Source organism: Microtus ochrogaster, chromosome 1, assembly GCF_000317375.1.
Source record: "Microtus ochrogaster isolate Prairie Vole_2 chromosome 1, MicOch1.0, whole genome shotgun sequence".
Taxonomy (NCBI): domain Eukaryota; kingdom Metazoa; phylum Chordata; class Mammalia; order Rodentia; family Cricetidae; genus Microtus; species Microtus ochrogaster.
Window position 1 is genome coordinate 48,823,277 of NC_022009.1, and position 11,053 is coordinate 48,834,329.

Sequence of the window (11,053 nt, forward strand, 5' to 3'; positions counted from 1 at the left end):
TGCTGTGTTCATATCCACCTCTTGTTCAACACAGGGACCAAGTCGGAATCTCCTGCTTAACGGGAAGTCCTACCCCACCAAAGTGCGCCTCATCCGTGGTGGCTCCCTGCCTCCTGTCAAACGGCGGCGAATGAACTGGATTGATGCCCCAGACGATGTATTTTACATGGCCACAGAGGAGACCAGGTTGGAGCCTTTCCTGGGACGGGATGGGAGTCTTCGGCTACCACCTTCTGGTTTTTACTGGCTCACCTCTTCCCGCAGGAAAATCCGCAAGCTGCTCTCATCCTCAGAAACCAAGCGTGCTGCCCGCCGGCCCTACAAACCCATTGCCCTGCGCCAGAGCCAGGCCTTGCCGCTGCGGCCACCCCCACCTGCACCAGTCAACGATGAGCCCATTGTTATTGAGGACTAGGCAGCCCCCCACAGTGCCGTTTGGCTTGCCTGGGCCCTCCATCAGAGGCCAGGCGGCCTCCCTCCCCCACCAGACTGCTGCCCACCCCACCCTCTGTTTCCGTAGTGCCCCAACTCCCGCCCTCACATGCAGAGAAACTGCTCCTCTGGTGGACATGCGGGGGAAGAAGTGTGGTCTAACTTATTCCAAGACACCGAGGAGTCTTTTTTAGCTTTGTGTTTACTTTCTGGCTGGAGCAGAGATGAGGAATGCCCGGGCCCTGTGCTGCTACAGGGCTTCTCACCGGGGTGGGCTTTAAGGTTTTGTTGTGTTCTGTTGAAGGTGCCATTTTAAATTTTATTTTTATTACTTTTTTTGTAGATGAACTTGAGTTCTGTAACTTACACCTGGAATGTTAGGATTGGTGAGGCCAGCAGCAGCCAAGCTGCCTGGCAGGGTTGGTCCCTTGTCTTTTCAAGTAATTTTCATATTAAACAAAAACAATGAAAAAAATCTCATAAAAAGGAAAACCCCAGCAAGCCCTTCTGTGTTCTTTGCTCCAAGTCGCTCTCCTGGTTTAGGGCCTTGAAGCCACCCTGCCCCTCTTGGCAGGTACATGGTCAGGCCCAGGAAGATGGGCAGTAGCTACAGGTCAGGCCAAATGCTGCTCAGCTCAGTGCTGGGGTCACTCAGTCTGGAGTGTACTGCTTCGAGTCCTGTTTCTGCGGGTGTTTGCTCCAGTGCCCCCTGCCCTTCCCAGAGGGGAAGCAAGGGGCTGACTGGTGAGGACCTCCACTCTTGATGTTGTGCTAAAACTGACTCACGTGCCGCAATGGGAGCGGACCCTACCTGAGGCCTTACAACTTTTCCTACCGGGGTTTACCCAGGTTGACTTGGCACAAAGCTTGAGGTTCAGGGCCACCCACTGTGCCCCAGCTGTCAGGCCTGCTACCCTAAGCTGGGCTGCCCGAGCAGGTGTGCTTTTCTCAAGTATTTACTCAGATTTCTGCTCAGAAATCTTATCTCCGCCTAGAGACAGGTGCAGGCCTGGCCAGCTACTGGAGGAAGGAGGGCTGGCTCTACAAACCATCATCCCTCAGGCTGCTGCCTCAGCTGGTCAAGAAAAGGGTCAGCCAGCCCCTCCCTGGGAGCAGTGGGGAATTTTGGCCTCTGCCTCCTGCTTCTCCTGCCCTACTCAGGCGCCTATGATATGTGGAAATCTCAGATGGGGGATTAAAATAGAAACCACTTACGTTCCCACTCGGTATAGATAGGGGTGGTATCTTTGCTTTCCTGAGCCTGTGATGGGGCTTATCAGGGTGACAGGCCAGGTGTCTGGGACAGGGCTGTGACATGTACCCCGTCTTCCTAGGGTCATTTAACTTCTTCCCCCAGTTGGTCTTGGTCTCCATCTTGTCTGGTACTGCTCCAGGACTGTTCAGTCTTCAAGGGCCTTCTCTGAGTCCTTTTCCCATGTGGGAGTCTGCTGGGAGCATGGCTCTCGGCTCAAGCCCCTTCTGATCTAGTTCCCTTGTCCTCAGGCCCTTGACTCACCTCAGTGCCTCAGCCAGTGCCCACTACAGCACCAAAGCCAGTGTGTCGGGTTATGTGTCCACCTCTGGCTGCTGGGAGATCAAAGCCAAGGCAAAGAACGGGAAGTGAACATAGGCTGGTGGGCTTTATCCTGAAGCCCTACTTGACGGAGAAAATGGGCAGAGGACATTCTGTGAGGGTCAGGCACTCATGACCTGAGGGACTGACACTGACTTGGAAGACCTGATCTAAAAACAGCCTGCATACCTGCCCAAGTCATGTCTTAGAACCTTCATCCCAGGCCTTGCCATGCCTAGGGCCTAGCTGTCCCAACCCAGCCATGGGTTTCCTATAAGTAGATCTGTGACCCTGTTCTGAGGGCAGGGCACATGAAAATATAATTTCCAAAATAGTTTGTTTCTTGCCGGGACCATAGAGAAAAAAACGTAACCTGCTCCACATCCTGCTGTCTTCCATACTGCATGGAGGACAAGAAGGTATAGTAAGATGGTTTGGCACAGGGCACCTGTGTCCTGTCTGAACAGAACCTGCCTATGAAGGTGTCATGTCCAGGAAGGCACTGTGGAGCCCCGTACCTACCCCTTCCCTTGGCTGGTGTGTGTTCAGAGGTGCCTTTCTGTCTCTGCTCATGCTGTTCTGTTACTGCCCTCTTGCCCTCACAGACTCAGATGTGCAGGCCAAGGCCACTGTTTTTGTCATTGGCCCATGTGCCTTCTTGCCAGACACAAGACAGCCCCATGCACCCTCACTCCTTGCTGGGTCCCCTTCTCACCCTGGGCATCTAGCCAGTATTACGTGCCATTCTTTTGGAGGGGCCCTGTTCCTAGCCACTCTCATCAGGGCTGGGCACACTTGAGGCCTTTTTAGAAGACTACCTGAGCCTAGCCCAGTTAGCCCTGTCTTTCACTGCAAATATTAGGGGTGGGTGGTTAAGCAAGCTGTTAGCTAGGTTCTGCAGGACTCCTGAGATGGGAAGCTGGGAAAGACAATGAATGCTTGGGTTGGGAGTCCAGCCTGAACAGGAGCCTGGCTATGAATGGAGGGACCCTGTCCAGGAAGGCACTGGGAGGCCTCCTAAACCTGCCTCTTTCCTTGGCTGGCATGTGTCCAGAGGTGCCCAGGGGGAGCTGGTCAGGCTGGTCAATCAGGCTTGGAGGGGGGGCAGCACGTTTCTGAGCTGTTGTCACCATGGAAATGGCAGTAGCTTCAGGATATGTGTGCAAGGAAGGGGAGAGGCCATCACATGGAGCAATAGTAGTAAACCAGGGATCACCTGAGACCACTTGACTCCCAGTCCTTGGGCTGGCAGAGAAATGAAATATGAGTGTCCAGCCCAGCAGTGAAGACAGTGGGAGTGGTGTTTCTGGAGTCACTTGCCCATACTGGGTCAGGTCATCAGGGTCTGGGACATAAAGGGTGTTTGTTTCCCAGACTCAATGCCCAGGTTTGGTCAAAAGGCTCAGAGAGAGGTCTGTGGGTTCCTGGGTCCTCTTTTCGGTTCCTATATCCAGGAGTTACAGGATGGAATCAAAAAGTAGGAGAGGCCCTACTGGGAAGCCCCTAGTGGTAAGAAGAAATGGGAGGGGGATTGTTTCTGAGGACTAGCAAGGTGGTAGGCAGGATCTAGCTGGCAGGATTTCTAGTTGTACCATCCTACAAAATGCATAGGGGACAGAATTCTGGGAGTCAGAGACCCTGGCCTGAGGAAGACCAGCAGTAGTCCTGGGCTTGGGGCTCTCTCACAGCTGGGGGTGTTAGAGGAAACTCACAGGTACCCTGCTTCTCCTAGGATAGAACTGGGGAGGAACCTTAAGGCGCAAATGCACCTGCTGCCTCCTTAGAGCCCGCACTGCCTGTTTCCACCCCGCCCCCACTCATCCCAGTGGTTTCTTAGGCTGTTTTTGGAAGTGGTGGCAGCTTACTAGTGAGCCTCTCCCGCCCCTCCTTCAGCACCACAGACAGGACCGCGGCGCCCCGCCCGGAATCCAATGCTTCGTGCTTCTGTTCGCCCAGGCCGTTGCTATGGAAACGAGGCAACAAAGGGAGGCGGCGCCCGGGAGGTGGGAGGGGGCATCCCCCGGGCTTCTAGCACCCACTCCTTACATGAGCCAGACAAGGAGGGTCGGGGCCTGGGGCTGGAAACCCCAAGTCTGTTCTTCAGCTAGAGGCCACGATGTTGTCATGGAAACTACGGGCGATCCCTGTAGACACCACCTCACTGTGGGGTAGGGGGCGCCAGGCCAGGCCCCTCCGATCCTGGCAGGTGCGCCCCGCCTGCCGTGTGCTTTGCTGCTGGCGTCCTGGGGGGCGGGCTCCTGAGGCCCCGCCCAGGTCTCGGAGCCAATTGACATCCGGAGGCGGGCGGGGCAGACGCGGGCGGCGGCGCAGAGAGCAGTTCGGGTGGAGGGCGCGGACCTACCGAGCACAGGGACCATGGCCTCCAAGTGTCCCAAGTGTGACAAGACCGTGTACTTCGGTGAGTATCCTCCCGCCGTCCGCCTTCGCCTCCAGTCCCCTGGCGCAGAGCCACACCCCGTTGTGTACATGGATCCGGGTACGCAGCCATGGTCCGTGGGATGCGCAGCTGGTAGCTAAGCTCGCCACGCTGCCCACACGGGTGCGGCCGAAGGCTCGAAGGTGGGGCTGCGCCGGGCAAGGGAAGCCACTTGGGATCCTGGAGAGGCTGTGGCGTCGGGTGGGTTAGGAAGCGACCCGTAGGCTTTGGGCGAGGTACGCAAAGTCCTGGTCTGCCTGGACGGAGCGCCCTCCTCGCCAGCCGCGTGTTCGGCTCATGGCCCTTCTTCAGCGGCACCATTTGGGGAGGGATCCAACGAAGTCGGACGCCTGGGACAGGTCCGATAAGATTCCCTGGGTCCCGGCATCTCCGCCTCACACTGTTGCTGCCTACTAGACTACACGTGGATCCAGTAGTGTGACCCAGAGTAGTGAGTGACCCCAGTCCTTACTCCGACCTCTGCCCAGACCGCTGTACCAGGTCTGGGTTCCGCCGGGATTCCGGATTCAGTCCAAGCGGGGGCGACCTCGGCCTCTGCCTCTTACATGCCTCAGCTTGCTCCCTTTCTTGGCCATTTGCCTCGGCAGTTTCACCCGGGCGGGGTGGGGCACTGGTGACACGTAGGTCTCCACGAGCTTGAGAGACTGGGACCCTGGGCTCTTAGAGCTCTAGGCCATCAGGGAAAAAGGTATTAGTATGCAGGAATGTTTGGTTCCTGCTAAGGTGGCCTCTGAAGGCGGTCACCTTTATCAGGCATCCCCTGTTCCCTGAACTGCTAACCTCCTGGGGCTATGCTCCAGGCTGAACAACTTTTCTTGAGTAGCAGCCCACCAAAAGATAAGACTCAGGGCCAGAATAGAGGAAGACTTCCGGCCTGAAAAGACAGGTTCCCCTTCTATGACCATCTCAGAACAGTCGTGAGTGTCCAGGTCAGTGGACTTCTAAAGCTGACCGGAGGAGAGGAGAGGCCACTTTTGTTTGTTCCCAGAGGGGAGGGACAGGATTTAGCTTGGAGTTGTTCTGGGTGGCCTGGAGCCAGGGGTTTCCTGTTGCCTCCTGGAGGGGAGGGACAGAATGTCTGATTTCAGTCCTTTTCCTACCAAGGGATGTCGGACAAATCTCAGGGTGAGGACAGTCCTCAGGGCCATTCTTCATGACTCTGCCTCTGGCCAGGCAAGCTCTGGGCTCTCTGGGGCCTTGGCCAGCAGGCCACCCGGAAAAAGCTTTCTGCCTGCTTGGGCGCCTCTGGCTCTATGCAGAAAACAAAGGCTCCTCAGTCAGTTGGCCTTTGTCCTATGGGGAGGTGAGGGGTCCAGAATGCTGCTCTTTCCACCCAGCTAGGCTGTGCTCCAGCTGTCCACATCTGAGTAGACTTTAGGCCATAGGGACCCCAGGTTGCCCTCTAGAACATGTGACCAGGTAGGAGACCTTCCCCTCCCAAGCTATTAGGCTCAATCGATGCCGCATTCCCAATTTATGTCTGTAATGGGGCCATCGACCCAACCAGTGGGTCTGAGGGTCAGTTCCCTGCCCCCACGTGGCCCGAATCCCAGAGCTGGCCAGAGCAGAGTGGTTTTGGCAGCCTTGGGCAGCAGCTGCCACAGCCACTGATGGCCATCCCAACAACCTCCTTATCACTGCATTGAGAGAGGATGCCAAACAGGCTTGGGAGCCAAACCTGCTTCTATCCAGGTCGCTCTTGCCTATTCTGGACAGAGCAGGGTTCTGGATCACTTGTGTCTTAGAATCACAAAAGGAACTAAGTGATACTTACTGTTCAGGGCAAGGGTCTGGGGGTTCCTGGAGGACGCCCTGACCTGTCCATGCACAGCAAGTTAGGGCTGTGGAGAGCCAGACTTGGCCGCATGGTGGATCCAGGCTTGCTGCCCAGCAGAAGCACCTCCTGGGGGTGGGGTGGGACTCTCAGAGTAGGCTGCGCTCCCTAGTATTTGCCAAGGTTGTCCAGAGGAGGCTTGGCCCCAAAGGGACAGTAGACCACTCTTGAGAAAGGAAGGCTGGAGAGCTTTTTTCTTCTATCCTGAGTACAGTGCCAGAGCCAAGCAAGCATAACACCCCTCCCGCCTCCCCCGCGGCCGCTCTGCTCCAGCCTGGCCCCTTCCCTTTGGAATTCTGGCTCTGCTCTCTGCTCAGGCCCTTCTTCCTGCCCACTTCTCCACCCGTTTCCTGCCTTACTCCCTTGGGGAGGCCCAAGCTTCCGTCCATTGGGATGTGGCTCAGCAGTCATAGCTGTGGAGGTGGTGGGGGGAGCATGCTCACAATCCTCAGCTGCTGATCACAAACCTTTGGCGCCAAACTGGCAGCTGGAGGCAGAGGGTGGAGGGAGAGATCTCAGGCTTAGGAGGAGGAAGCCAAATAGGGCTCTGTGGCAACCAGGACTGCTGGTCCCTCACTCGGTGCTGAAGAGCAAGGGCGGTCGTCTCAGTACTGGGGCTTTCCTGGCTCGCCTGGGCTTTGGGGGAGGGCCACAGGTGTGAGGAGAGGCACTAGGAGTGTGAGGCAGGTGTTTCGAGGAAGGAGCAGGTAGAAACAGGTGCAGTCGACAGACATTGAGGGGTTAAACCACTTAGGCTTGAACAAGGAGAAAAGAACTCCCGGGACGGCTGATGGACAAGTCTCTGTAACAGTAGCCTAGTCATGGAGGCACCATGGGTGGGTGGGAGTGGGGCATGACATCACCAGGTGGTGTGAAATAGAGGGATGTGGGCTTCTGGACTACAAGAAGAGGAATAGGAATGTGGCCCTGACCTCCTACAACCCACAGCCGAGAAGGTGAGCTCCCTGGGCAAGGACTGGCACAAGTTCTGTCTCAAATGCGAGCGCTGCAACAAGACACTGACCCCGGGGGCCCACGCTGAGCATGATGGGAAGCCCTTCTGCCACAAGCCCTGCTATGCCACACTGTTTGGACCCAAAGGTAAGCAAGGTCTCAGCCAGGGGCAGCTCCTGTGGGTGCTAGGTGGGGTAGGGGTGTCATCTGCTCTTACCTCCCCCTCCCTTGTGCCACCCCTAACCTGGAAAGCCTTGAAGCAGCTTTGGGAGGAGTTCTGTGTAAGGGATGGGGGGTGTCAAGGCCTCCGATCCTTAGCCTCCTGCTGGCGTGCTTGCCACCTACAGGCGTGAATATAGGGGGTGCTGGTTCCTACATCTATGAGAAGCCCCTGGCTGAGGGCCCTCAGGTCACTGGCCCCATCGAGGTCCCTGTGGTGCGAACAGAGGAGAGGAAGACCAGCGGACCGCCCAAAGGTCCCAGCAAAGGTGAGATAGGCTCTGGGTGGGGGTCAGGTATGGGTGTCCAAGGTCCACCCTGACCTAACTTCTCCCTTCCAGCCTCTAGTGTCACTACATTTACGGGGGAACCCAACATGTGTCCTCGATGCAACAAAAGGGTGTACTTTGGTAAGTGACTGCCCAGTCTCCTGATCCAGGGAAACTGTGCCTCAGGGTAGGGGTTGCCACCATGACCGTCCTCCTCCCTTCCAGCCGAGAAGGTGACCTCTCTGGGCAAGGATTGGCACCGGCCCTGCTTGCGCTGTGAGCGCTGCTCCAAGACGCTGACTCCCGGTGGGCATGCTGAGGTAAGGGGTGCAGTTGCGATGCAGGAGCCAAACAGGTCTTAAGGAGGGGATAGGGAGGAAGAGCATACTGGACTCGGGATTCCGGAACTGGTAGGGTGGGGGTGGGTACAGGAAACAAGGAATTCTGCTGCTGCTTTGCCCCCTGACCTGGGATTGCCCCAGGCTATGTGGACTGCGCTCTGGCCACTAGAGGGCAGATCTGCTGCTCTCCTTGGAGCTCTACTGTCCCTGTCAAAGGGAGAGGGCAGGCGCAGGAACTCTAAAGCCCAAGACCTCAGGGAGGCGACTCCTACATTCTGAAGGTCTCACTGCGTCTGGGAAGTATGGGGTGGGGTCCGTGCTCAGCACTCTCTCTATGCTGCCCACAGCATGACGGCCAGCCCTACTGCCACAAGCCTTGCTATGGAATTCTCTTTGGACCCAAGGGTGAGTATACTGAGGGTGGAAGACGTGGGGACCTCTTTCCTTCCCCGATCCCCGTTTGTTCCTGCTCATCCACCTCAGCCACTTTTCTTCACAGGAGTGAATACCGGTGCTGTGGGCAGCTATATCTATGACAAGGACCCTGAAGGCACAGTTCAGCCTTAGATCTGCAAATGCTGTCCTCAGGATCCCTTACTTGGCCCTGAGGGAAAGTGACCTGCTGCCTAGTCCTGCCTCAGTGTGTCTTGCCTGCAAACCCCAGGTCCTAAGTGGTGGAGGAGGAAGCCTCCTGGGTAGTCTCCAGAATAGCCCAGAATTTCAGCCCTATTTCTTTGTTACCTCGGCATGTCCTATGCTACCCACTGTCCCCTTTGTGTCTGTGCGCCTCCATAGTCCATGTGTCCTGTGTCCCTGTGCCCAGTATTCTCTCTGTCCGTGTCCCCATGTCCCTGATAGCTCTCCGAGGTGGCTATCCTATGCTATCCCTATGCCCACACCTGCCCACCAGTATTATTTATGCTCTGCTTGCCGGTGATGGCATGAGCTCACAGCATTCCCGGGGTGGCAGCACCTCTGCAAGGAGCCCGCTGCTGGTTCCCACACTGTTCCCTACCTACCCCTCACGTGGTTCACAGCTACGGAGACCTTTGCTGTCAATAAATGGTTTGGTTTGAGGATTGCAGGAGCCAGTGTCTTGTGTGTGGGGTGGGTGTGAACCCAAGACAGTGTCCCTTTGTCCCTTCACAGATGTCCCCTTGTACTCCTGGGCCCAGTATTGGTAGGGATGGGATCCAGAAGCGTTTCTGAACTGGGGAGACTGATTTAGGCATCAGTGCCAACACTGAAATGGGTGGGAAGCAGGGAGGGGCTGCTCTGGGCAGAGGTGAGGCAGTGCCTTAGACAAGGAGGGCCGATAAAGTACAGATGAGATCCGCGGAAGACAGTTCTGAGACATGCAGAGGTGTGGTATATACCTGGGGATGCAGCCGGGACCCTGGGACACAGCTCCAAGCACTGCAGCCTTTGGTGTATGTACACAAGCAGAAGCCGTGTGATAGGACCTGGAGACCCGTGACCAGAAAGGTCTTGCGCAGATCGTGGAAAGCTGGTGAGAGCGGAAGTGGAGAACAGGCTAGGATTGGGCTGAGAAGGGTCAGCTATGGCCATTTCCTGCTTTGTCCACAGGGCAAAGCTTTTTGACCACTTTGGTCTCTAGTGGGTGGACGAGGAACAGAATGAGGAAGGTCGGCTAGGAGAGGGTCTCGGGATTCATGTGACTGGGTGTGTAGTGAATCCTGTCTTCCTGGCCCAGGATCTGGAACTGGAACCCCTTCTTAGACAGTGGGTGTGTCCTTCCCTCCACTTGTTTTTTCCCCGAATGACCACTAGACGGCGCCCCTGTATTTCAGCTTGGTGCTTTGGGAAACAGCTCTGATTGGCCCCATCTAGTCCTGCTCCATATGCAATCCAAGCCTCACCCAAAGTAGCTCCCAGATCTGGTCACTGCCACGGAGCACGAAGCCTTTTTAGGTTTGTCCCTGGCCTTTTGTCCAGCCCTCTAGGCCATTGACCCTGGTGTGGCTATGTCCGGGCCTACTGTCCTATGGGGAAAGTCATGTCCCTGGCCACAGAGCATGGATTGGCTCCGGTGTCTGGAAGTGTGTCCTCCCTCCCACCCCCAACCAAGGGGAGGTCCAACAGGTATTGGCCTCTGGAACTCCTCCCCCACACTCCGTGGCCTCTCCCATCAAGTAGCCGCTGCTTGGCTGCATGCACATTTTGGATTGAGCAGGGCAGCTAATGTTCTTCCTGGTTTGGCGATGCGTGGGGGTAGAGGGAACGATAAATTGTCCGCCTTCCAGAGCAGGAAGACTTCAACCAACTCAGCCTGGTGGAAACAGAGGGGGCGGGGCTCCCTCCCCCTCCCTGTCCCCAATCCTGGGCGGGATCTTTGAAGGAAAGAAGGGGATTCCCCTGGCTGGGCAACTAAGGCAAAGGGTCTTCCCAGGGCAGATCAATCCCCGCCCTGCGGCCAGCTTTGCTGTGCATCAGAGGGGCGGGGCAGGATCTGGCCTTTTCCTGCCGGGGAAGATGACGCTGCATGGTGTTTGTTTCCAAGGAGTTGTCGTGGAAACGCGGCGGCGCTGCGACTGTTTGTCTGGGCCTTGTTGCCAGGCGGTGTCCACTGCATTGCCAGGTCGCGTCAGTGGCACCGGTTTCCGATGCGCCCACAATGGAGGAGAGAGAATTGGAGCTTTTGTCTCTGGCATCCACCCTTCTCTACGAGAGTGCCTTGAGCATTTATCTCCCAAATGAACACCCAGACTGGGAGATGACTCTAGACGCCCGTCTGACCACCTCACCTCATTCCAAATTCTCCAGGACCTCACAAGGAGCCTCACAGCCTAGCTGCTCTGCACAGTTTAGCTGTATTCTAGGAGTTCCTCTGACACACTCTACCACCACCCACCTTTCTAACCTTGCAGCCCTCTCCGACCAGGCCCTCCCAGCCCCTCTCTGGGCCCCTACTGGTATGCTCAGCCCAACTTCTTTGTGGGATGCACAGCCTAT

At 56.6% G+C, this 11,053-nt stretch overlaps 2 protein-coding genes across 5 annotated transcripts in view; both read left to right on the forward strand.

Annotated features, from left to right (window-relative positions):
• Mta1 (metastasis associated 1) overlaps positions 1–929 on the forward strand; it is a 38,451-nt gene extending 37,522 nt beyond the window's left edge. For all 4 annotated transcript variants that reach the window (XM_005343634.3, XM_005343631.3, XM_005343633.3 and 1 more), the window contains 2 exons: positions 35–186; positions 265–929. In XM_005343634.3, coding sequence (XP_005343691.3) covers positions 35–186; positions 265–415 — 303 coding nt within the window. In that variant the 3' untranslated portion in view covers positions 416–929. The remainder of the gene's footprint in view (positions 1–34; positions 187–264) is intronic.
• A 3,211-nt stretch (positions 930–4,140) lies between these two features.
• Crip2 (cysteine rich protein 2) lies at positions 4,141–9,160 on the forward strand. The gene is made up of 7 exons (XM_005343636.3): positions 4,141–4,424; positions 7,246–7,398; positions 7,599–7,739; positions 7,812–7,880; positions 7,965–8,059; positions 8,428–8,485; positions 8,580–9,160. The coding sequence occupies exons 1-7, from the start codon at positions 4,382–4,384 to the stop codon at positions 8,645–8,647; spliced, it is 627 nt and encodes a 208-aa protein (XP_005343693.1). The 5' UTR covers positions 4,141–4,381; the 3' UTR covers positions 8,648–9,160.
• The last annotated feature ends 1,893 nt before the right edge of the window (positions 9,161–11,053 follow it).